This window comes from Marmota flaviventris, chromosome 1 (assembly GCF_047511675.1).
Source record: "Marmota flaviventris isolate mMarFla1 chromosome 1, mMarFla1.hap1, whole genome shotgun sequence".
In the NCBI taxonomy this organism is placed as follows: Eukaryota; Metazoa; Chordata; class Mammalia; order Rodentia; family Sciuridae; genus Marmota; species Marmota flaviventris.
The window spans coordinates 211,545,333-211,571,891 of record NC_092498.1 but is presented as its reverse complement, the minus strand read 5'-3'; the positions used below and the strand labels follow the sequence as shown (position 1 = coordinate 211,571,891).

Genomic DNA, 26,559 nt, shown 5'->3' with positions numbered 1-26,559 from the left:
ATTTATTAAGCAGCTATTGCATAATCAGATGCTGGGGAGTGCAAAGCCCTTTGCTCTTTTTTTTTTTTTTTAAGAGAGAGAGAGGAGAGAGAGAGAGAATTTTTTAATATTTATTTTAGTTTTCGGCGGACACGACATCTTTGTTTGTATGTGGTGCTGAGGATCGAACCCGGGCCGCACGCATGCCAGGCGAGCGCACTACCGCTTGAGCCACATCCCCAGCCCAAGCCCTTTGCTCTTGAATTCCAGCTTCTGTGGAGGTAGATAGGCCTGGAAGGAGAGCAGAACCTCACTCTAGAAGAAAATCACGAGGGCATCCACCAAGCTCACCATTTGGCCACTATCAGGAAGCCCAGCAGTGGATGAGGATGGCTGGTTTGGTAGCCCGGCTTCTGGGCCAGGGTCTTGTTTCTTCCTTCATTCCTGCTGTGTGCCAGGCCCTGGGCTGGGGCCTATGGAGCTAAGAGCCTTCTAGAGGTACCAGCCTGGCTGAGAGCACAGCAGGCAGAGGGGAGAATACACTGCTGCTAATAGGGTATGTGTCATTGTTGAAAGGCCACACCATTAGCTCAGGGGCCAGAGGAACTGCCTTTATCACCTGGAAGTACTGGGACCAGGGAATGAGTGAGGAGTGCAGTCCAGCAGCAGGGACTAGGATGGGCAGTGCTGGCAGTGGCTTATGGCTTGACCTTGGCAGCTGGGGACAAGTCAGTCTTAAGGCCTCTGAGTTCTTTCTTTCTATGTGTCTACCTGTCCATCCATCCCCCCATCCCCCTCCCATCCAGTACTCCCACCAAGGGCCTCACATATGCTAGACAAGTGCTTCACCACTGAGCTCCACCCAGCCCCTTTTTATTTTCATTTTGAGGCAGGGTCTTGCTAAGTTGCCCAGACTGGTCTCAAACTTGTAATCCTCCTTTCTCAGCCTCTCAAATAGCTAGGATTACAACTGTGTACCACTGCACCCAGTGCCTCTGACATGTTATTTGAGTCAGTGGGTCGTTAACTAAATCATTGCCAGCATTTGACCACATTCAGAAAGGGGGACATTTGTATTAGGACCTGCAAGAGGAGATGGGATGCTATTTGACTTCTGAGACTCATTTGCCTTTGTGTGTGTGTGTGTGTGTGTGTCACTGGGGATTGAACCCAGGGCCTTGTGCATGAGAGGCAAGCAATCTACCAACTGAGCTATATCCCCAGCCCTCACTTCCCTCTTTTGACTCCCTCTTGTTTAGGTCAGGGAAATGCAGAGCCCTTGGCCCCCATCACTGTTCCTGCCATATTGTGCCATGGGGTTCTTTGCCCACTCACATGGCAGCAGTGGTGGCTGTTCCTTTTTGTATACAGGTGTTAATTCCTCAAGACTTCATAGAAGCCCTATTGTAATGCCCAGTTTACAAATCAGGAGACAGGCCTTGTGGGGTGGGGGGGCTCTACTGCATACTAAGCTAATAACTTCATTGCATACTGGTTTCTGAGGTGCCACAGCTGGTGGGCCACATAAACAGAATGCAGAATGACGGAGTTCAGATAGGGAAGGAGGCCAAGCTGCAGGATTCAGGGAAGTCTGCCTGGAAGAAACGACGGGCAGGGAGGACCTGGAGGAGGAGGAAGTGAGGCCAGGCTTTCCAGACACCGCGCCTGGCAGGGGAGAGGACCTATGTCCTGGTTTTCAGCCTCTCTTGTGTCCCATATCCCTTGCACTCCTTAAAGGAGAGTGGCCTCTCTCGGGGGCCAAGCCAGGGCTTGAAACTGGAAGAGAACTGAGGTTCTGTGGGGGTTGGGGGATATTACATTTTTAGTGGCTGCTACAGGAAGAGTAGCCAAGTGTTTCCTCTTATCCCTGTGGAGGGCCAGAGTGTGACTGTCCTTGGGAACTGGGTCAGCTGATAGCCTGGGTGGGGTGGGGGAAGGGATCCTGAATCCTCTAGCTGGCATCCTTATTGCCCTGCTCCCGGGTGGCCAGTGCTTGTGCAAAACGTGAATATGAGGGCTGGGGATGTGGCTCAAGCGGTAGCACGCTCGCCTGGCATGCGTGCGGCCGGGGGTTCGATCCTCAGCACCACATACAAACAAAGATGTTGTGTCCGCCAATAACTAAAAAATAAATATTAAAAAAAAAAAAAAAACGTGAATATGAGTCCACTGAGGCCCACTGACCCTGCAGCAGAAGCTGGGAAGTAAGATCCTTCCAGAGGCTTCATGGAGGCCCTCTGGCGTAAGAGTCATGAACCCCACTAGGCTGTCTGGGTTCCAAGTCCTGTCTCCACCACTGAGCTTTGTCCAAAGTCATTTCACTAATCTGGGCCTCAGCTTTCCAATCTTTGAAATGGGGGTCATGGAGATGCCTATCTGCTGTGAGACTCAGAGAGAGTATGGGACCACAGACAGGACCTGATCGGAGTGAACGAGGGTTGGAGGTTGGCACAGTCAGTTAGGTTTTAGTGATGGAAAAGCACTCTCTTCTTTTGGCCGCCTTATGCCTCTGGATAGTGGCACTCCAATAGTGCAGGCTTTCTGCAGCTCTGGGCTCCCTCTTGAGGCAGCTGCTTTTTTTTCTTTCTTTCTTTTTTTTTTTTTTTTGTAGTTGTAAATGAACAGAATACCCTTATTTTACTTGTTTATTATATATTTTTTAGTGTGGTGCTGAGGATAGAACCCAGTGCCTCACACATGCTACGCAAGTGCTCAGCCCCTGAGCCCCAGCTCCAGCCCGAGGCAGCTTCTTGATGGCAATGCTATTCATGCAGCCAGGTCTCCTCCTGGTGGACGTCTCGGATGTTTCCAGTTGTTAACTCAGAAATGCCATGCCAGTGCACATCTTTGCATTTCTTCCCTGGGCCGGTTCTCCAGCCCAGTGGCCCGTGTGACTTGCTTCCTTTGACTTTTCAGCATCACTGCAGGAGCTATGATCTCTGAACCTGATGGTCCCTACTTCCCAGAATTTTACTGTGAAAATTCAGATATTTGAAAAAGTGCAAAAATTGTATAACGAACACCTTTGTGTTCAGCATCTACATTCTACCATGAATGTGTTCGTTATTTTTAATTATTTCATGCGGTACTGGGGATTGAACCCAGGGGTGCTCTACCACTGAGCCACCTTCCCAACCCTTTTTATTTTTAATTTTATTATTTTGGCACTGGGGACACTTTACCACTCAGCTACATCCCCAGTCCACTTTTATTTTTTATTTGGAGGTAGGGTCTCCTTAAGTTGTCAAGGTTAGACTTGAACTTAGAATCCTGCCTCAGCCTCCCAAGTTGCTGGTATTACCCGTGTATGCCATCACAACTGACTGAACAGTTTTTCTGTTTGCCTGTCCCATCTCTGTGCTTTAGGACTGGATTCCCTCGTTCAGGACCCACACTGCCACATTAATCACTTATGTGTTCCTCTTGTTCTCATTCCCAATGTGGCTTTCAGACACCCCGAGCTCCTACATCTGCTTGAGATCCTGCCCAGGAAGCAATTCTTTCGAGTCATTTATATCCAGGTGGGGTTCCCCTTGAACATATAGGAGGGGAAGGAGGGACATCAAGATGGCTTTGGCAAGGCCAGCAGGGATACTCTGGTTCCCTTGGGGAAGGACAAAATACTATGGGAGCTGGGTGGCGTATGCTTGTAATCTCAGTGACTTAGGAGGCTAAGGCTAGAGGATGGCAAGTTCAAGGCCAGCCTAGGCAACTTAATGAGACCCTGTCTCGAAATAAAAAATAAAATGGGCTGGGGATATAGCTTTGGATAAAAGCACTCCTGAGTTCAATCCCCTGCCCCTCCAAAAAATGCTATGTGAGAACATCTATTACATACTGAGTCTGCCAGTACAATTTGAACATCCCTGATTGAAAAATACAGGACCTGAAATGCTTCAAAATAAGTACTTTCTGAGTGCCGACATGACACCCAAATGTTGAATTTTTACATCTGACCTCATGTATGGTTGCAGTCAGTACAGGGGGACACTTAAAATATTGTGTAAAATCACCTTTAGGGATGCGTCTTGGGTGTATAAGAAACAAATGAGTTTCACATTTAGACTTGGGTCCCATGCCTAAGATGGTTCACTATGTATGCACGAATATTCCAGAATCTGAAAAATCCCCAGATTTGAAACACGTCTAGCCTTGAGCATGTTGGATAAGAGACACTCCACCTATTATTTCTTGTGGAATCTCCAGGTCTGAAAAGGGGCTCTGTCTGGGCTGGGGATGTGGCTCAAGCAGTAGCGCACTCGCCTGGCATGCGTGCGGCCCGGGTTCGATCCTCAGTACCACATACAAACAAAGATGTTGTGTCCGCCGAAAACTAAAAAATAAATATTAAAATTCTCTCTCTCAAAAAAAAAAAAAAATATTAAAAAAAAAAGAAAAAGAAAAGGGGCTCTGTCTATAGGAACCCCCCCTCAGTACTGGTCATAAGAATGAATCTCTTGGTCTCAAAATTCCTAGAGTGATTGTAACTGTTTCTATTCTTCCCCTGCTTGAAAAAGCACTCGTTCCAAAAGTCTTTCTGTTCTCTACCCTTGACAAGATGGCTTTTCTTTCTCATATTGAGTATCTCTCTTCCTTTTTCAGAATATGCAGAGTTTTTGCACTGCAAGTCCAAAAAGTTTACAGACTTTGATGAAGTCCGGCAGGAGATCGAAGCAGAGACCGACAGGGTCACGGGGACCAACAAAGGCATCTCCCCAGTGCCCATCAACCTGCGCGTCTACTCGCCACATGGTAGGCAGCTCAGAATGAGACCCCCCCACACATGAGAGCAGAAGAATGCTGGCTGTCCCCCAGTCATGGGGAGATCTACCTACTCACAAAGAATATGCTTCCTTTTTTCTTCATAAACGCACAGCTGTAAAAAAAAAAAAAAAAAACCCACATACCAGGAAGATTGCTGGGAGTATTGAGGCCTGGGGCAAAGTGTAGCTCTCTACTTTTAATCAGGGCATCATCCTTGCTGCCTCTCCTATTCCATAAGGTCCACCAGAAACCAGACTTATTTGTAGATGTCCTCATTTTAAAACTCTGAATTAAAGCATCAGCCTGCTGCTATATGTTGCTGTTGGCCCAGAGGCCTGGATTGTGATAGCAAATGCCATTTGGGGACCATCTCAACATATTTTTCTTGAGATGGGTTCCTGGTGATAAATTGTAAAATGTATTTATTTTTGAATTATTAATGACTATATATGGCTCAGGAATTTAAAAATTACCTGAGAGGATGGGAATATTGCTCAGCAGTAGAGCACTTGCTTAGCATGTGCAAGGCCCTGGGTTCCATTCCCAGTACCAAAAAAAAAAAAAACAAACCATCAAACAGTATGTGGCAAAAACCTACCTTGCTTTTCCACCAATGTTACAAATATATTTCATGTTCGTCAAATGACAATGCACATGCAGTTGTGAATATGTACATATATGTATCATGTATGTGCATATCATCAATTTTCCTGAAATCATAGCATACTATAGAAATCATTTGTGCCTCTTTTTTGTGTGTGTGAATACATCTCAGAGTGTGTTTCTTATGGTTCTTTGGTACTGGCTGAATGGGTGGACGAATGGGCTGGAATTTAGCCACTTATGAATTCCAGTTTGTAGCTGTAAACATCCTGATTTAAACATCTATATCACTGGAATGGAGTAGGTAGAGGGTAGAGTGGAATCCTAGGAAGGTTACTGGATAAAAAGTACAGTTGGGATTGGGTGTGGCTCAGTGATAGAGCCTGACTAGGATGCACAAGGCCCTGCGTTCCATCCCTAGCACCATGTTTTAAAAAGAGGGTATGGTCCAGTTGGAGTGTCTAGGAGTCATCCGAAGTCTGACCCCCTCCAGGAAATTAGGGATGTCACCTGGATCTTAGGGCTATATATGCTTTGCCTTTTGCAGGTTCTGACCACTTTTACCTCTGATTTCCTTTCCAGTGTTGAACTTAACCCTTATCGACCTCCCAGGCATCACCAAGGTGCCTGTGGGGGACCAGCCCCCAGACATTGAGTACCAGATCAAAGACATGATCCTGCAGTTCATCAGTCGGGAGAGCAGCCTCATCCTTGCTGTCACACCTGCCAACATGGACTTGGCCAACTCAGATGCTCTTAAGCTGGCCAAGGAAGTTGACCCTCAAGGTAACCAGGCAGCAGCTCCTTCATCCCGTCCCAGTATTGAGACTTGCCTAGAACCCTGGATTCTAAGTCCTAGCATTCTCTTAGCACATGGCCCTTTAGGAAAAGACCTCCTGTGAAATTCTCAGCATTCCCTGACAGGACTTGTGATGGTGGTGGGTGTCTCCTGGGGGCCCACAGTGTGGCTGTTGGGTGTCCCTCCTTGAACATGATTCTGCCTGCTTTGCTAGTGCAGGAGGGTAACCTAGGGGAGTGGGAACAGTACAACTATGTTAGTCTTCTTTCTGTTACTTCAACAAATACTGGAGGTAATCAATTTATGAAGAGAAAAGGTTTGTTTTTGCTCACAGTTTTGGAGGTTCCAGTTTGATTGGCCCCATTGCTTTGGGGTCTGCGGTAAGGCATCACATGACAGCACATTCATGGAGCAAAACCACTTACCTCATAGTCAGGGAGCAAAAACGAAAGAAAAAGGAAGGGACCAGCATCCCGTAATTTTCTTCAAGGGCATGCCCCTAAAACCTCCCTCTAGGTCTCCACCTCTCAGATTCCACCCATTGTTGCCACTCTGGGGAGCAATCCTTTAACACATCGTCCTTTGGGGGCACATTTAAAATTCAAACTCCAGGGGCTGGGGTGGTGGCTCTGTGGCAGAGCACTTGTCTAGCATGTGTGAGGCACCGTGTTCATCCTCAGCACCACATATCAATAAATAAAATAAAGATCCATTGGCAACTAAATAAATAAATAAAATAAAATTCAAACTCCAGCACCAGCCCTCACGGGGCACAGATGCAATTCCAGATCCCACCTTTAGAAGTTACTATCTTCCCAAGGTTTGGTTTCACTCTGTCAAAACTGGAACATTAATCCCAACCCATAGAGTGGCTTTGAGGTCTATAGATAATCTCCATAAACTGCTTCGGCGCCAGGCAGGTAAAGTAAAAGTTACTGAAGGAACTTGGGGTCATAGTGGGTAGTGGAGACTGTGGTATTCCTGGCCAGAGGCTTGCAAAATCAAACTTTTCAAATGGCCACTGAGTGTTAGTTAAGCACCTGCAATGGGCCAGGCTCAGGAATGCAGGCTTGGGAATGGAGCAGGGAACAAATCATCAGGCTCCTGAGATACTGATATTCCATTGAGAGTGTAGAATAATAACCAGGAACAAGCATGCGAGATCCTTGCAAGTAATGGCAAGTTTTGGGGAGAACATAGCTTGGAGAGTGGCCAGGGTTGAATGGTCAGGGACCTCTGTGGAGGTGAGATTTGACCAGAATGATAAAAAGATGAGAAGAGAAAAAAATCCAGAAAATTGGACAGTGGGTACTTATAGCTGGAGTGAGGAAGGGGGTAATTTGAGTCTGGGGTATTCAAGATGCAGCAAGGAGACCCTGTGTGGCTTAGGCAGAGTGAGCTAAAAGGTAAAAGGTGGAAGGAGACACTAGTTGAACAAGGCTTTGAGAGTTGCTGTAGGGGGCTGTGGTTTATTCAGAGAGTCTTGGAATTTTAACCACATATGACACAAACGGAAATGCATTTTGTTTGATGCCCTCCGACTTCCAGGGTTCTGAGTAGTTTGGAGGAAGTTGGGTACCAGTAAGGAGCGGAGGGAGTTGTCAAGGCCAGGCAGGCTTGTAGCTCATGCTACCTAGTCAAGGGTTAGGCCCATGGGTCAGTCAGTCTTGTATGTGACTGAAAGCTCCTCAAAATCCAGTGCTGGGGGTGTGGCTTGGTGGGAGAACATTTGCCTATCATGCCTGAGACCCTGGGTTTCATCCCTAGCACTGCAAAGTAAAGTTTTTTTAAAAAAATGTTCAGGGCTATCCACTGAGCACTTCTGTGCTGCTGACGAGGAGGCTGTGACTGCTACTCCCCTCCAGGGCACATGGGCACACTTTCTTGGGAGAGGCTGCCCCTGCCTCCCTGTCAACACCAGTCTTGTCCTCTGCTGTCTTCACATGAAATGGGGTATGGTTATGAAAAAGGGTTAATCAGGTGGTGCAAAAATGGGCATCAGTACAGTTAAGTGCCATTTGTGAACCCGATGCTGGCCTTAACATTTTTTTCTGTCTTCGAAAGCATTCGTGATTATTACCCAAAAATAAAAGTCACCATGGAAAAATAGAGAACTCAGAAAGTGACAGCTCCCCTCCCCCTGCAGAGATACGGCTGGCTACATTTGGTAAATATCTTTCCAGAGTCGGTTTTACCCATAAACGTGCGTTTTTAAATTAGACTATTGGCCAGGTGCAGTGGTGTGCGCCTGCAATCCCAGCCACTCGGGAGGCAGAGGCAGGAGGATTGTGAGTTTGAGACCAGCCTGGGCAACAGAGTGAGGCCCTGTTTTGAAAGAAAGGAAGGAAGGAAGGAAGGGAGGGAATGAGGGAGGGAAGGAAACATGGCTTTCACTCCGTCAATGCCCAAGTTGGCACTTACCAGTGATTTCCCTGGGCTTCTATCTGTCCCCTGTGTGTGTCTCACACATGTGACACACGTAAGTGTGCACACACAGCTAGCACAGCCCTGAGCTCAAGCCCTGCATGGGCATTTGATGTGCAGGTGTGAAGCTATGCTATGAGGAGTTCCTTGAATTTGGCTGAGTAGGGGAGAGGAGGTATTTGATGGGGTGGGCCCCAGAGTGGCACTTTGCCATTCAGTTGAGAGGAAACCCTGGAAACAGTTGCTTCAGGTACAAGTGTGATGTTGGGACTTATATACAACTCAGAGCACAGCATTGAAACTGCATAGAAATTGACTGGGGATAGCTCAAGTTGCCATGAGGTTCCCTGTAGACCCTGAAGCAGCAGGTTCTGTTGCTAATATGAGTGACGATGATGATGGTGGTGGTATTATATATTGACTGTTTGAATGTGCCAGGTTTATCCTGTGGATTACCCTCTGAGATCAGAACTTGTAACTGTCTTCATTTGATACTTGAGATACTGGGGTCCAGACAGTTAACATGGTTTGTTACCATATAACCTGACAGTGGCAGGGTGAATTGGACCCCAGGTGGCCCGGGGCCACCAGCCTGTGTTCCTTCCTCATGGTGCCTTCTGACCTCTGTGCTTTTTCAGGCCTGCGGACCATTGGTGTTATCACCAAACTCGACCTGATGGATGAAGGCACAGATGCCAGGGATGTCCTGGAGAACAAGCTGCTGCCACTGAGAAGAGGTGTGGCTGGAGACAGGGGCTGGGACCTCAGAGTGGGGAGTGTGGACTGGGGAAGCCGTTGGGTGCTCGTGGGGCAGGGAGAATGGGCTGGGTTGTGTTTGTGTCTTTTTCTTCTGATTTTTATACTTTGATTTTTCAGTTACACAGTGAACACCTGCTCCTTTTTGGAACATTAGTAAACATGTATACAGAAAGAGGAAACTAATTTCACCCACAGCCCTACTTCCCCAGTCAGTAGTTAATACTTTGTGGCTATCTTTCCAAACAATTCTCTAAAGTTTGAAACTTTTTTTTTTTTTGGTGTTGGGAGTCCAGGGCATTGTGCATGCTGAAGCACATACTGTACTACTGAGCTACACCCCCAGCTCTTTGGGCTATTACTAATTTATTTTATTTTATTGTTTGTTTGTTTGTTTGTTTGCTTGCCTTGCCAGAAATAGAAGCAGGGCCCAGCATATGCTAGGAGCATTCTACCACTGAGCTTCATCCCCCCCATCTTATTAATTTTTAGAATTACTTTCTATTATGAACATACTACGTACCAAAAAGTAGGGGAGTTTTAGTAGTCCTGTGGACCTGTTGCCCGGCTTCAGGGGGTGTCACACACAGTTAATTTTAAATCTCCTGAATGTCGTTGTCAACTATTGTTATCTTCTTCCTGGGGGATTTTTAAAGCAAGTCCTAGACATTATATCATTTTATACATAAATATGTGCATTTCTTTTCAAATAATACTTCTTCTCATCCCTTTTCTTTTTCTATACTGTTTATTTGAAGAAGAAACTAGATCACATCCCACATTTGGAATTTGACCAGTTGTCATTCCCTATCAGCTGGTAATTAGATCCAGATGGAAGCCTGATTATCTTCAGGTTCAAGTTCAGGGTTGGGTATTCTCTCACAGGAGTAGCCTCAGCATTTTGTTGTTGTTGTTGTTGTTTGTTTGTTTAGTTGTCAATGGACTTTATTTTATTTTTTTTTATGTGGTGCTGAGAATTGAACCCAGAGCAAGCCCTCTACCACTGAGCCACAACCCCAGCCCAGCCTCAGCATTTTAATACATACTTTTTTCAGTTTTAAGATTTTAAAAATATTTTTGGTTGTAGATAGACATAATACCTTTATTTTCTTTGTTTGTTTATATATTTATTTTTATGTGGTGCTGAGGATCAGACCCAGTGCCTCACACATGCTAGGTAAGAACTCTACCACTGAGCTACAATCCCAGCCTCAAGATTTTTTAAAGTAGCAGTATTAGACTCACAGCCAAACTAAGGGGAAAGTACAAAGATTTTTTCCAAAGTTTCTATGTGCCCCTGCTATCAACATCCTGTGGCAAAGAGGTGCTTTCATTATAATTTGTGAACTTCCATTGACACATCATCACCCCAAATCCATAGTTTACATTAAGGTTTACTCTTGGTATTATAAATATTTTTATTTTCAAAAGATGAGAATAAAAAGATGAGTATCTTCACACAACATATGTTTATACTAACATCTGTCAGCCATTTTGTGAGAATATTGCCAAAATATAACATTTATAAAAACAATAAGCCAAAAAACGTGAGAATAGCAAACATTTATTGAGTATGTATATGTACCAGCCACTATTCTAAACTCAGTATGCGAGAAATCATTGAATCCTGATAGCAACTCAATCAGGTGGTTTATTCTGTTCTCATCTCCATTTTATAGAAGAAACTGAAGCACTGGAGGACTAAATCCCTTCACCCAGCTCCTAGAACTAGGGAGTAGCAAACATAGTTTTTGAGGCCCTAACCCTTCAGCACCATGCTACTGTGACCCTCTTTTACATTTCAAACATTTCACCATAACAGGTCAATAGTCTTCAATGTGACTTCAGGATGTCTTGGGGAATTCCTTACATAGGGCCCGAAGGCCATCACATTATCCCTACACTGAGGACACTGAGGCCACTTCCTGATTTTCACCATGGCACAATGTCTGGCTATTTGATTTTTTTTTTTTTAATATTTTTTTAGTTGTCAATGGACCTTTATTTTATTTATTGGCTCGTGGTGCTGAGAATCTAACCCAGTGCCTCACACATGCTAGGCAAGCCCTCTGCCACTGAGCCACAACCCCAGCCCTGGCTATAAGAACATCCTTCTCTCTAGGATCTGCTCTCAGCTGTGGGCATATTCTGGTCTTCATCCCTGTTGGCATCACTTAGACCTTTTCTTTTGCTCCTGGGGTTCCTGCTTGGATGACTAGGATGGACCTGGGAAAATATTCACACTTCAATTGTCACCTTCTCCTAGCACTGCTGAGACACTGAGTAGTGACATGGCCCCAAATCAGAAGGGAGCATGGTCAGAGGCCAAATCTAAAAACCCACTTGGCTGTGAGGATCAGGGTCTGAGAAGTGAGTCAGCTACCAGCCAGCGTTGAGGGAGGAAGTGCTAGGGCTGAAGAGGAAGCCAGCCCACACCCTTGACCAGCCACTCTGCCTTGAGCTCCCTTGAATGGTCTTGAGCCTCCCCCTTAGCCTCTGGGATCAGGGGTGTGCTCAGCATCTATGGGCATTAGCTGAGCTAAGAATCCAATGGCAGGGGCCTTGTGTACCTCATTCCTCACTAATGACCACATGACTCCTTCCTCTGTTGTCATGGAGGACAGCTGTCACGGGCCTGCTCCCATATTGTCTCGTGATCTCAGGCTCTCTCTTTCTCAGTTTCTTCCCTCTCCATGTGGCTTCAGAACTCCTCCCCCTGAGATCTGAGGGTGTTGTGCAGGAGGCCCTGAGTTTCATCCCCTAGCACCACAAAATAAAAGTCCTTCCCACTGGATCCTTATTCCTGGTTTACAAGACATTTGCAACTCTAGTACCTTTAAAGGAACTGAAGTCCAAGCCAGATGACCTCTGTCTGCCCCACCCTGATATTTCCCTCTGTATTCTCTTACATGTGCAGTATGGAGTATGGCTTGACAGGGTTCTAGGTTCAGAGTTTGGTTCATCTACTATGACTTCATGTTGGCATGCCTCAGTTTCTCCATCTATAAAATGGACATAATGACAGCTTATGAAGAGGACAGGAGCCATCCTGTCTACACAAGTCTTAGCAACGTAAATGGCAGGCACTACTCCTCTCCCCAAGAGAAACATGTACAACCCCCACCACTGGTTTTCTCATATACCACATGGAGTATGAGTACAAGACATTTGTCACTTTGGACCTTTTGCCATTACCTTTCCAGTTTTAATTATGTTGATAACAATTAATAGCAACAACTGTATCTGTGTCTGCTACTAGGTGATGTTCTTTTTGTTTTTGTTTTTGTGGTACTGAGAATTGAACCCAGGGGCGCTCACTTCTGCTGAGCTACATCCCCAGCCCTTTTTGTTTTTTTATTTTATTTTTGAGACAGGTCTTGCTAAGATGCTGAGGCTGGCCTCAAACTTGTGATCTTCCTGCCTCAGCCTCCCAAATAGCTAGGTAAAGTTCTTTATTTTTCATGATACCCATCTATATACCCTTAGTGCTGAGTGCCTCCTGCCTGGATTCAGGGAGTCCTGGCTGTTCTGGGTTTCTTTTTTTTTTTTTTTCCTCTCTCTTTCTCCTCCCTCCCTCCCTCCCTCCCCCCCCCCTCTCCCTCTCCCTCTTTTCTGTTGGGGGTAGGGGCTCTGCTGGTGATTGAACCCAGGGCCTTGCAAGTACTCTACCACTGAGCTTTATCCCCACTCTTTTTTTTTTTTCTTTTTAATATATTCCTTTTTTCCTTATTATTATTTTTTTAATCTGTGTGTTTGTTCATTTAAAAAGATAGGGTTCCTCACCTGGACCCCAACATTCTGGGCTCAATGTGTTCTCCCATGTTCTGACTTTTTGTTTGTTTGTTCATAGTACTAGGGATTGAACCCAGGGCACTCTACCACTGAGCTACATCTCCAGCCCTTTTTATTTTTTACTTTGATACAGGGTCTGGCTAAGTTACCTAGGCTGGCCTTGAACTTGCCATCCTGCCTCAGCCTCCCAAGTTGCTGGGATTACAGGTGTGTGCCCCTGCACTAGCCCATGTTCTGCCTTTTTGAATGTCCCTCATCTCTCCAGGTTTCTTTATTTTTAAATATTGTATATCTTTTTCCAGACTAGCATTTTTATTCTAAAAGTGCTTTTTACCATTGGAAAAGTTGAAAATGATACTGAAAGCAGCAAATTGAGGAGATAATCTCCTGATTCCACTAAGCCACACCTCCAGCTCTCTCACTTGATTACTTTTAACTATTTTCTTGTGTTTCATTCCAGAAAACAAATGCAATCTTTTTTTTTTTTTAATCACTCATGTTTTCTTCAAGTTTTTTTTCTAGTTTTCTGTGGGGATCTGTGATCCCTTGAGAGTTCATTTTGGTAGGCACCCAATGTTGATTCTTTGCCAGCAGAACCCAGATTTTTTTCTTTGCCAAATAATTTTGGCAAAGCTTTTATGCCACCAATTTTGAAATCTTCAGTTCCCATCTGCTTCTAATGGTGTTTTTGGATTTTCTATTTGGTGCCTTTCATCTCTCTATGCATAAGGTCCCAGTATGCCAGATATTGAAAATATAGTAGCTTTGTAGTTGTGGTGGTGGTGTCTGTTTGTTTTTGTCTCTGTGTTTCTTTGCTTTGTTTTTTGGGGTGGTGGGAATGGAACCCAGGGCTTCTTGCATGCTAGTAAGTGTTCTGCCACTGTGCCATATCATCTCAGCCCTATAGTAGCTTTTAATGTCTAGCAAGATTTAGCTGCCTTCTGATTGCCTTGTTTTGGATATGTTTTTTTTTTTTTTTTTTAACTGTCTTTAGCTTTTTTCTGGCATCTGTCCCACAGACTGGATATGAGTTGTCGTTCCTCCAAATATTTATGTTGCTTTTCCATACCGCTTTCTGCTGCGTTGCACTGTCAGTTGTTTCTGAGTATCGTGTGTTGACCCATGTGTCCCAGTCTCCGCACGGCCATCTCTACACCCAAACCTGGCCCTGCCCATTCTATGTCCATAGTAGATACCCGGGCACCTTAGTGCTCCTGACCAAGGCCTTATCCTTACTGTGTCTTCCCACAGGCTACATTGGTGTGGTGAACCGCAGCCAGAAGGACATTGAGGGCAAGAAGGACATCCGTGCAGCACTGGCAGCGGAGAGGAAGTTCTTCCTCTCCCACCCAGCCTACCGGCACATGGCTGATCGCATGGGCACCCCACACCTGCAGAAGACCCTGAATCAGGTACCATGAGGACTTGGCGTCTCTGGGACAGTATACTGTGTATACTGGGACAGTCTGCACACTGCACAACAGCCACTGTTCACACTTGTACCATCTTCAGTCTAAACCAGCAGGGTTTTTTTAGTAAAATGGGTTCAATCCACATTATTACTCCACAATGAGTGCTTTTAAAATGGAACCTGATAGGATTGGGTTGGTTCAATCAGTTGGTATTTGACTTTTTAATATTGCCGTTATTTTTGTTCTTTTAATTGCCATTGTAATTTGGTCAAAGGCTCAGAAGTTTGCATGCAATTCTGGAGTTGGCGACCTGGATTAAGGTTGCCTGGACTAAAGCAAAGCCAGGTGCCCTTCAGTACCTGACTGCAGCTAAGTAGGAAGACTCTGAAGTCTGAACCTCGAGGTTCCAAAACCCAGCCCAGCCTCAGATGTGTGGTCCTGGCCCAGCTTTTCCAAGGTTCTCTCCTCTTGGGTCCACCGATTGAGAATGGTCCCTGTGCCTGCTTCCTAGGGCTGGCATCTGGAATCAGCAGGGCCCTGTGTGTTCAGTGCACAGCACAGATGCTGCGTGCAGTATACTGATACATGGCAGCAGCCACCCTGGTACTGGATTGTATTCCCATCCCTCTTTTTGAGGTAGTGTATTCCTAGGGTTCATAAACAAAAATAGTATTGAAATGTATACAGTGAAAACTTTCCTTCCATGGGCTCCACATCATTACCCTGCCTGAATTTTTTTTTTGTCCATGAAAACAGAAAGAACTGTGAGAAGTCCCCCTTCTCCCTTACCATGAACCATGATAGTCAGGGATTCCTGCTGCACTTGCTTTTCTCTGCTCTACACTTACCTTGGGGAGCGCCATCCCTGTAGTTAAGGGCCCTTCCTTACTCCCAGAACTGGGCCCTGATCTGCTCAACAGGCTTATTTTTTTTTTCCTCAAGCACTTGAGATGGTTTCTAATCTTCCTGGTAAATAAACAGCTATAGTTTGTATCATTTTATAGATGTATAGATGTGCATGTTTCCCTGGGGGGTAGACTCCCTGATGTGGCATTGTGTAGAAACAGGTGATAGGCTGTATCTGGCCTGGCCTTCACTGATTTCCTGGTTTTCCCAGACAGTGTTGCCCTCTCAGCTGTCCCTGTGGTTGAGCAGATCAGGGGCCAGCTTTTGGGAACTAAACAGCTACAGCAAAGAGTAAAGAAGGGCTCTTTACTACAGGGACAGATCTCCTGGAGATAGTATGGGACAAAGGAGAGCAGATGGAGTAGGGATCCCTAACTGCAGGCATTGTTTATGATAAGAAAGGGAGAATGGGGACTTCTCAAAGTGCTTCCTGCTTTCTGGCAGCTTTCAGGATGATGGCCTCAGAATGGCAATCTGAAGGTCATACCTTCATGTACAAACTGGGGAGCCAGTGGCACTGTGAGAACAGATCCTGTCCATCCGGAGGGCTTTCTTCTTGTGCCTTCTGTGTGTATGTATGTGTGGTACTGGAGATAAGGGAAGGCTAATTTTTAGTGGTGGGCCAGGGAGCAAGCCACCAGGTAAATGGATGATCAAGTGTTAACTTGGGCTGGGGTGGGGGCCAGAGGTAACACAGAGCAGGCAGCTCAGGGAAGGGAAGAGGCAAGTTACTCCCTTGGGAGGGGCCCTCCAGGACCGGAAGTAGGCAGGCCTCAGCAGTGGGGAGGATGCAGAAAAAAGGAAGGAAACCTCCACTGCAGCTGGCCAAGGCCTCCCAGGGTGAGTGGCCCAGAGGCCCCTTAGGAGTCAGGAAGGGTTGGCCCCTTTCACATTGGGTGACTTTCTGGGACAGTGTTTCCCCAAGTTAAATACTGTAGGATCACAGACGGGAGTAAAGGTCTGCAGAGCCCTAAGCATCAATCCCCACCATTTGAGTCTCTCAGCTCCCCTAGAGAGGGGCCTGTGGGCTGGGTCATGGAGGCAGGGACCCCTGCTTACAGAGAACTCCGGGGTGGCCTATTAGAGCCACACCACAGATGAGAGGCTTCTTTTTTTTTTTTTATTGGTTGTTCAAAACATTACGAGAGGCTTCTTTATGCCTCTTTTTTAGCTTGATAGATACTTAGAAAATTCTCTTCTATTAGAGGACAGGTGGCAGCAGAATTCTGGTGTTCACTTTTTGGGTAGTGGCTGATTTTATGGTTTTTGTTTTTTTCATTCATTTTTTTCCCTTTATTTTGTATTAGGGGGAAAAAAGGTCATCCATCCCCATAGTGACTGTCCCATTTCTTCCTTTCCTGTAATGGATGCTTGTGCCTTTTCCAGAGGTGACCTTTGTCATCGCTTCCTGTGTGTTTTCTTCTAGGGCCTGAAGAGAGGGACATGTCTACACTGTATATCCCTCCTTCCCCTCCCCAACTCCACTGCTTCCTCCTCGTCCTTTCCTCCCTCTTCCCCTCCCTCCCTTCCTTTCCTTCTTTTCTCCTTTTTACTTTTCTCCCTATTTTCCCTTCTCTTTTTTTTTTGGCGGGGGGTTACTGGGGGTTGAATCCAGGGGTGCTGTCCTACTGAGTTACATCCCCAGCACCCCTACCCCCTTTGTTTGAGATAGGATTTTGCTTAATTGCTCAGGCTGGCCTCGAGACTTATGATCCCTCAGCCTTGGCCTACTGAGTAGCTGGATTGCAGGTGTGTGCCACTGCACCCCACCTTCCTTCCCTTCTTCCTTTTCCTCCTCCTTTACCCCCTCTTCCTTACCATTTTTTTTCCCATTAGGTGGGGGATGGAACCCAGGGCCTGTGTGTGCTGAGCAAGTGCCCTGCCACTGAGCTACGTCCCTAGCCCTTTTTCCCCCTGCCCTAGACGGCAGTAGCTTACCCCCATTCCATATCTAGTTTTCTGTCAAACAGCACATCTTGTGGGTCATTCCCTGTCTGTTTTCTGCCATGAACCTCCCTTTCAGAGATTAACAGATATCAGATTCGTACAGTTCAAAAGCAGAATAAGGGGCTGGAGGTGTAGTTCAGCGTAGGGCACTGGCGTGCGGGAGGTCCTGGGCCCCATTCTAAGCACCACAAAAAATAAATTAACTAAAGCAGAACAGTAGAGCAAAAGAGAGCACTGAGAAGGCCATTCTCCGGCCAGCCCTCTCTATGCTCCAATCCACCGTCTTCCGTGTTAGTTTCTTCAGAAACTCTCGTGTTGAGGCAAATGCAGGTGCTGCCTTTCTTTCACAGCAGGGAGCCCGTCGTATGTGCGTTGTGTTCTTCTCAGGATATCTATTCCACCTAAGTTTGCAGGTTTGTCACTGTCACTCCTCTGGTCAGTGGGCTCTGCAGGGCCGCGCAGACGTCTCACTGAGTGGTACCGAGGCGGATGTCCCGGGTCAGCAGGCCTCCTGCCCTCTTTGCCTCCTTGTCAGCATCTGTGTGTCTTCCTTGGTGTGACTGCCTCATTGACCACCCAGTGCCCTATGGCAAGGGTGATCACTCAGTCGTGGCCCCTCTTTTAGCCTGGGCGTAAGCGTGTCCGTTGCTGGGTACTTTTTCTATTGCTTTTACTTGAGGCTGAGGAGTGTGCTGGTCTCAGGTGGCATTGGCCCTCCATGGGGAAAACAGGGCCTGCACCTTCCTGGTTTCCTGCCCACAATGACCTCCCTGATATCTGCCCTTCTCTTGCAGCAACTGACCAACCACATCCGGGAGTCACTGCCAGCCCTACGCAGCAAGCTGCAAAGTCAGCTGCTGTCCCTAGAGAAGGAGGTAGAAGAGTATAAGAATTTCCGTCCCGATGACCCCACACGGAAAACCAAAGCCCTGCTACAGTATGTGCCTCTCCTTTCCCTCCCACCTTCCCACAGCATCCCTGGGCTGGGTGCCCATTTGACCTTGTTGTCTGTTCATTCATTCAACAAGTATTTGTTGAGAACCACCTGTGTGCCAGACCTTATCCTAAGCACCATGTTGTGGCAGTGAATAGGGCAGGTGCCCATCCCTCTCCCCAGGGTGTGCAGGAAGCGGGAATAGGGAAGGAATGGGACAGAAAATTAGTAAGTAGCAAAACATATGGTAAAAAGCTGAGCACAGGGCTGGGGTGGTGGCTCAGTGGTAGAGCGCCCGCCTAGCACATGCGAGGCCCTGGGTTCGATCCTCAGCACCACATAAAAATAAATAAATATTATGAAGATATTGTGTTCAACTAAAAAAAAATATATATATATATATAAAATTTTTTTAAAAAGCTGAGCATGGCAGTGTACACCTGTAATCCCAACTACTGGAGAGGCTGAGGCAGGAGGATGGCCAGTTAACTTCTGGCACTGGGAGTCTGAGGTGAATTACTATTAGTTGGAAGCATTTTTCTTTTTTGTGAGTGCACAGAATAACTATGTATTTTAGGGTCAGCGACTTTTTGAAGTTGATGAAATGCACAAATGCCTTCAGTTCTCAACAGTGACGGTGTGAGGTAGATGTTGTTCCTATCTACCACTTTGCACATGAAGAAACTGAGGTGCAGGGGACAACTTTGCCTGTCTAAGGCCTCAGCACTCATCAGTGGTACAGACCCCACCTGAACAGGCTGAAAAGGGAACTTGTGTAGCCACCTGAGTTGCTGAAGGGGCTACCTTTTTTGTATTATTATTAATTTTTTTTTTCTTTTAGTTTTAGTTGTTGATGGACCTTTATTTTATTTACTTACTTATTTATATGTGGTGCTGAGAATCAAACCCAGTGCCTCACACGTGCTAGGCAAGCGCTCTAGCACTGAGCTACAGCCCCAGCCCCAGCGGGGCTACCTTTTTACACCACCATCTGCCAAGTCAAGTTGAGCCTCGGGGTAGAGGTTGAGTAGCTGTGATGTCAGATCTTCATCTACAAACTAAGAAAAATAATTGACCCCCTCAGATTCAGTGGGTGGATAATCGCAAGAGGCTTTGCAAACGTTTGCCCTCAGCAGCTCTTGTATTTTGTTGATTTGTTTTAGTATAAGCCTATATTTTGCTGCTAAAAATGAAGCAAGCAAATACATCATGGTTCAACTGGGAACATAATTCCAGAGCCATGCAGACACCTCTGCTTTGATATTTGTGTTTTCTTTTTCTTCATAGGATGGTCCAGCAATTTGGGGTGGACTTTGAGAAAAGAATCGAGGGCTCAGGAGACCAAGTGGACACGCTGGAGCTCTCAGGGGGCGCCCGAATCAATCGCATCTTCCATGAGCGCTTTCCCTTTGAGCTGGTGAAGGTAGCACCCCAGAGATGGGCCCCATCTCTAGCCAGGCACCCTCCCTCTTGGCATTGACTCTGGCCTCCTTTCTGGCCATAATGTCTGTGGGTAGAGCATGGCCCAGAGGAGGCATCCCCATGGGCTTTCTGCCCCCAGTGGGCAGCTTAGGAGTTCGGGGCAAAATTATATTTAAGTCCCATTTGTTTGCATTGATAAAAAACAATATATGTTCTTTGCTAATTCTGTCAGCCCTCCAAGTTCATGTGTTTCACATTCACAGGTTTAACCAACTGCAGATCGAAAATACTAGAAAAGAAAAAAACATCTGTACTGAACACTACAGACTTTTTTCTTGTCATTATTCCCTGTGCAAAACAGTGTAGCTATTTACATATCATTTACTTTGTGTTAGGTATTGTAAATCATCTAGAAATGTGGAAAGATATGCATAAGTTCTATGCAAATCTACACCCATGGCATAGTATATACAAAGGACTTGAGCATCCCTAGATGTGGTATATTGGGGGAGGATCCTAGAGTCATCCACTGTGGATACCAAGAGACGACAGAAAATGGAGGTAAACTTGCAAGGAAAAATGTCCTCAACATGTTGTTAAAGGTAGAACCAGTTATGGAGCCTGCAGATACGCTGTATATGTACATGGCATAATAACAGCCTTCTGTGTGAAATTGTATGTAAATGTCTAGGACTACATCTGTATGGACAGATCTGCCAAGATGTTCTTGAAAATGTCAGCTCTGGAGCCTGGGATTTGGGATCCTTCTTTCCTCCTTCCCTTCCTTTTTTTGGTGATTTATTGGACACTTTATGTTTTTTATAATGAGCATATAACATTTAAAAAAAAAAATAAAATGCTTTTCAGTAAAAGGAGAGAAACACCCATAATCCTGATAGCCACAGACAAGGCGTATTAACATTTAGCTAGGCATATTTTCTGAATTATTTCTGTGCAGATGGGTAAGCCTGCCACAAACACAGCATGTGTCCTTATCCATAATTGTGTATACATATCTATTTTGTAATCAAAAAACAAATTATGCCTCTTTGTGACATGCATTTTTCATGCAGTAACCATCTTCCCAAACTAGTTATCAACATATAACAAATTGTTAGTGGCAAAATAGTATCCTGTTTTATGACTGTCCCATCATGTACTTAATCTGTCTCCCATTTTTGATCATTTAGGTTCTATTTACACTTTTCGGAAAAGTTCTGTGCATGTTGCTAAATCTTTCTTAATTCCTTAAGATGAATTTCTAGAGTATTGGAACTAGTAAATGAAGTATAGGAATGTTTTAGAGAGATTATTACTTTATACAGACCATGTGAGAGTGTTAGTTTTAGAACATCTTTGCTGAAACTGGGTTATAATTTTTAAATTTTTATTCTTGGAGTAAATAATTTGCCCTCTGACTACAACTGTGCTAGGAAATCACCTTCCCCAAGTACACACCTGTGCTGGGGTACCCCAGGGACCTCCCTTCATTTGTTTGGCTTATCTCTTCTCAGATGGAGTTTGATGAGAAAGACTTAAGACGAGAGATCAGCTATGCCATTAAGAACATTCATGGAGTCAGGCAAGTTTCCTTCCCCTCTACAGTGACACCCTCTAGCCAGTTGGGCTCCCCAAACCTCTGGGCACCCCAATTGTGAGGCTCTTGGGTGATTTTCAAGAGCTGTAAGCCTGTCCTTTTGGGTCGCTAAAGGCACTGAGGGGGGGCATGTTTCAGTCCTTCCTGAATCTTTTGCAGGCCACCGTGCATAGCATGGCCCCAGGGTTAGACACAGCTGATTGGTAGAGCCTTAGTCACTGGTAAACTAAGAGAGCTTACCGCAGATTGTCTGGGGCAGGGTAGGGCAGACTTGAGTCACGTTCATAGAAATCTCAAATTTATCCTCATCGAAGGTCCCTCATGAGAGTCTTGGGCCCCCTTCTTATTCTAACAAAGGTAGTCTTTCCAATTATCCAGGCTTTATTGCCATTGGGTCCTCGGGTCACCTTGGGTTTCCCCACTGTGGACTCAGGCATCTGATCCCCAGATTTGATGTAACCTTCTTCTTCCTTGGGGACCCAGCCAGTACTTAGGAAATTTCTGATCATGCTTTGTTTCTCTCTGACTTATCTCCCCTGCCCCCCGGGTACGGATGGTTTTAGGACTGGGCTCTTCACCCCGGACTTGGCGTTCGAGGCCATTGTGAAAAAGCAGGTCGTCAAGCTGAAAGAGCCCTGTCTGAAATGTGTCGACCTGGTTATCCAGGAGCTAATCAATACAGTTAGGCAGTGTACCAGTAAGGTATTGGATCCCTGGCAGGGTGACTCCTGGCCTTGTGGAAACCGGGGTATGGGAGTTTGGTATCAGGCCCCCAGTGTTGGTCATCCCCTAAGTTACCTAAATTTCCAAGAACTTGACCTCTATCCAGAGGAAGGGATGGGACCATGTCAGCCAGGGCCCACTGGGGGGTGTCAGGCCTCCAGAACTGGCCAGACATGAGGACAGGCCTCCCTGGGGCCCTGATACCAAGCCTAGCATGTATCTGGTGGAATTGGGGCTTCACTGGGCTGTTGCTTTGCTGCCTTCTGGGAAGCAGAGAGGGACCCCACGTCAGCTGCTGGAGGCCAAGTCCCTGAATCTACTTGACTGTCACCCCTTCTTGACAAATGCCCAGTATCCTCTGGCTTCTCTGGAGCCAACTCCTTCTGTTTCCCCATGGTGCTGGGAAAGGCCCAGATGCCAACAACATAACAAATGCTTAGTGCCCAGCTTGATAAAGCTTCCTGATCTCCCAAGTGCCCCCTGCCAGCTCCCCTGCACCCCATGCCACGTACCCCACCTCCTACCCAGCCTGTCCTCAGCCCACCTGATCACAAGTACCTGGGTGCCAGTTTTCACAGGTGGCTGCCTCCACTCAGCAGGACGTGTCGGGCTTCCCAGAAGGGCCTGTTTCCCAGGGCAGCACGCTTTGGCCAAGCCACTCAAATGCTTCCCAGCGGGCAGTCTGTGCTTGTGCGACCATGATGTCCTCAATGCTCTGGGTTGGCAGGGAATTTCTGCTTGATATCTTTGTTCTTAGTCTGGAAAAGCCCCCATTTGCTTCTTAAGCTCCTTCAATTGGAAAAGGGGGAAACCAAACCTGCTTGGGTTGCTGATTATCATCCTAGAACCCTTCGTCATGAATGTGACCATTCAAGGCCTCCACCCATCATAGCTGTTCACAGATCATGGTGATCCATAGCACCTCCATAATTAAATGCCAGACCAGCCCTCCCCTCCCTTCCCCTCCAAGCCTCTGTAATCTGAAGCAGCTTCCGGGGCAAATGTGGGCACAGGACCTCCATGCACGTACTAACCAGCTGATTCTCGTTTCTTCTCTCTCTCTGTCTCCTGTCTTGTGTGTGTGGCCTGCACTATCCCTGGGTGTCTTTCTACTTCGTCCCACCTTCCGCATGACCCAGGACGGGGCTCTTCACCCCGGACATGGCCTTTGAAGCCATTGTGAAAAAACAGATTGTAAAACTCAAAGAGCCAAGTTTGAAGTGTGTTGATCTCGTGGTCTCAGAACTGGCCACAGTCATTAAAAAGTGTGCTGAGAAGGTAACAGGTTTTGTTCTTATCGCCTCCGCATTTGTCCCCCATCTTATCCCTTCCATTTGTTTGTCTCAACCCAAGCATCTGGAAAATTCTGCCTCGGTAGGAATCCCCTTCTGTGGACCAGTTGTCACCTGTTGATATCTCAACTTTGCATGGGCAGCTGTGGGAGTTGGGTCACAAACACATCCCACCTTTGCAGTTTCAGGTACAGTGGGGACTGGAGGCCTTTGACATCGTCAAATGCATTGCTTTTACAAAGCAGTGCCTATCCCTGCGACCCTTGGACAAGAGTGGTTTCCCAGCTATCACCAAAGCTCTGAAACATATTGTCAACTTGTAGACCCATACGTCTTTAGATTATAGGGCGTTTGAGAGGTTTTCAGGGGCAATTTGACCAACCAATCCATTTTCCCCAACTTGTGGATTTAACCCAAACCACGAAAGGTGTGACTCCCACACAAGTGTGGTTTGGTTCAGTCACTGCTGCAGACAAAGGTGAGGGGCCCTGGGGTGTTAGCCCAGTGGGTGCCAGAAGTGCAACAGTAAGGAATGGTGTCTGGCAAGGGGGTCCCTCCGAGGTGGATGGCCCAGATGCTGCCCTCGTTATCCTAGAGGAGGTGCTAGACACAAACTTGGCAAGCACCTCCATGGTCTTGTCACCCAGCGCTGTGCAGGAGGGGCCTGCTGGAACCTTGAGTGGCAAATCCATGCCATTCGCTCTCTCTGCCACCTTTCACCTACCAATCTCTGGCTTACAAAGCGGCTCCTGGTGCATGCATGCGCACCCTCTCCCTCTCTCCACTCCGCCCCCTGCCCACCGTCCTGTTCTTGTCTCCCAGCTGGAGCAGCTGTGAGATGGGAACAGAGTGGGGACTTGGCCCCCCATGTCACTCCCCTTGCATTTTCTACTTGTGTGGTTCGTGTTTCTCCCTGGTCAGGCCACTAGGATCCCACCAACACGAGCCCTTTGCTTGTTCCCTAGCTCAGCTCTTACCCGCGATTGCGAGAAGAGACAGAGCGAATTGTCACCACTTACATCCGGGAGCGAGAGGGGAGAACCAAGGACCAGGTATTGGTGCTTTGTCTTATTTTCCAGGTATAAATTTTAGGTCATCAGTTTTGAGTATAGGTTCTGTAAGTTCTGACAAACGCATAGAGCACTAATCAAGATTTAGCGTGGTGGGCTGAGGATGTGGCTCGCTGGTAGGCTTCTTGCCTCATGCACGTTTGATCCCCAGCACTATTTAAAAAAACAATTCCAAATTATATCTTATGGTTCTGTGACCTCCCCGCAGGTTCCCACCCTTGTGCCCCTCTGTGGGAGACTGTTCCACCCCCAGTTCCTCCCTGTTCCTGCAGATTTTTGTTTGGGCTCCTATAGCACCTGTCCTGGTGACTGGGCTTCCCTGACCCAGCACCGTGCACGTTGGGTTCCTGGTGGTGCTTGTCACACATGCTGGGAGCTCGCGGCTGTTGGTGCTGAGCAGCAGTCCCTGTGGATAGAGCACAGCTCCTGCTATCCATGTGCTCACCAGAGGGCGGCTGGGGTGCCATGGTGGAGAGTGGGGCATAACCCCATATAGCCTCCCTTCTCTGTAGCAGTCTCATCTATCACCTGCTGAGCCCCGGGAGTCACAGGTGACTCCACATGTGAGTTGTGTCACTGTTCCTTAATTGTCCTTTTTTGTGGCCTTATAGCAACTGTTAAATCCAGGTCCAAGATGAACATATGTGTTGCGTTTGCTTGTGTCTTGTTTTATTTAGAACAGTCTCCCTGTTCTGGTCTTCACTGGGGAAGAACGTGGCTCATTTGTCCTGGAGGGCTTCCCCTAGTTCCCACTGACCAGTCGTTTCCTCTGTGAGCCCATCCACTGTTGCCTCATTGCCTCGTAGTTTCTGGAGCCTGGAAGTTTTATCAAAAGCCTGGGAGATTCCAACTCATTTTGTCATTGTTGGCAGAAATGCTGCTGTCCCTTGCAAATGTACACAGCCCCTGGTGCCCCACAGTTGACAATGCCAGAGAGCTCTGGTCCGAGAGTTCTGGGGTGATCATTTGGGCTTTACAAAACCAGCCCTCAGGAGTCCCCTTAGACAGAGCACCCCTCGGCATTCTCCAACAACCTCCAAGGCCCCAATTTATCTTTGAGAACTCCAAGGCACACAGAGGGAAAGTGACTGGCCAGGGATCAGTGGGAGCCTGGTTGCGGGCACGAGAGCTCCTCTTCCCCAGCCGCCTGGCCTGGTCTTAATGGAAATTGCGCCAAAGAGCTTTCTGAGCCTGTGCTTCCCATCAAGCACCTTCATCCTGGCCAAACTCGGACAGGGATTGTTGCGAGGAATTTGCACAGTGTGGGGCGTTTGCAGGTGCCGTCTGGTGTCTGAGACTGCATCTTCCTGATGTGTGTGTGCAGACGTGTGCACATGTGTGGGTGCCTTTGTGTGTATGTCTTATTTTAATGTTCTCACTTAGCCAGTTTATCTTTGCAGTTTTCGTTTTTGATTTTAACATTTTATTTGGAAGTAATTTCATTAGGGAAAATTTCAAAAATATAACAAGAGTCTACACTATTTACTCAGAATTAGCTATTACCTTTTTACCTGTCTTTTTCATTCATTCTGTTTGTATTACAATAGAATATGTGCACACTTATACACACACCACACGTGTGTATGTGTGTAAGCTCTGTAGTTTGAATGTAGCATTTATAATGCATTGGGTGCTAAAGATTTGATGCACTGTAAATGCTGGAAACCTGGCTGGGGCAAGGCTGAGTGGTCGAGCTCATGCTGAGCATGTGCAGGGCCCAGGGTTGCATCACGAGCACTGCAAAGAAAAAAGAAAACATTGAACCCTGTGCAGTAGAGCCTCCCGTTAATCACATTCCACAGCTTAGTAATAAAAGATCCAGGGTCACGGGCTACTTAGAGTCGGAATGAGACTCCAGCTCTAGTGGTCCACTGGGCTGCCTGGCACTGTTCTCTTTTAGTGCAGTCATTTTTCTTTCTTTCTTTTTTTTTTTCTTTTTCCTGGTACTAGGGTTAGAACCCTGAGGACTTTACCACCAAGCTACAACCCCAGTTCTTTTTTTATTTTGAGGCAGGGTCTCACTAAATTGCTGAGGCTGGCATTGAGCTTGTGATCCTCCTGCCTCAGCCTCCCAAGTTACTGGGATTACAGCATGTCCCACTTTGCCCAGTTTAGCCCAGTCTTGCTTGTGTGTGCTGT

The 26,559-nt window shown here is 46.6% G+C and overlaps 1 protein-coding gene across 11 annotated transcripts in view; it reads left to right on the top strand.

Moving 5' to 3' along the window:
• Window positions 1-26,559, top strand: part of Dnm2 (dynamin 2) — an 89,054-nt gene that overhangs the window by 38,831 nt on the left and 23,664 nt on the right. For 6 of the 11 annotated variants that reach the window (XM_027955342.2, XM_027955346.2, XM_027955348.2 and 3 more), the window contains exons 3-11: window positions 4,582-4,731; window positions 5,929-6,132; window positions 9,208-9,306; window positions 14,369-14,529; window positions 18,177-18,319; window positions 19,604-19,739; window positions 21,253-21,320; window positions 21,899-22,037; window positions 24,316-24,402. In XM_027955342.2, the coding sequence (XP_027811143.1) occupies window positions 4,582-4,731; window positions 5,929-6,132; window positions 9,208-9,306; window positions 14,369-14,529; window positions 18,177-18,319; window positions 19,604-19,739; window positions 21,253-21,320; window positions 21,899-22,037; window positions 24,316-24,402 (1,187 nt within the window). Of the gene's footprint in view, window positions 1-4,581; window positions 4,732-5,928; window positions 6,133-9,207; window positions 9,307-14,368; window positions 14,530-18,176; window positions 18,320-19,603; window positions 19,740-21,252; window positions 21,321-21,898; window positions 22,038-23,197; window positions 23,337-24,315; window positions 24,403-26,559 lie in introns of all 11 variants that reach the window. The other 5 variants (XM_027955349.2, XM_027955341.3, XM_027955338.3 and 2 more) reach the window with 2 other exon arrangements.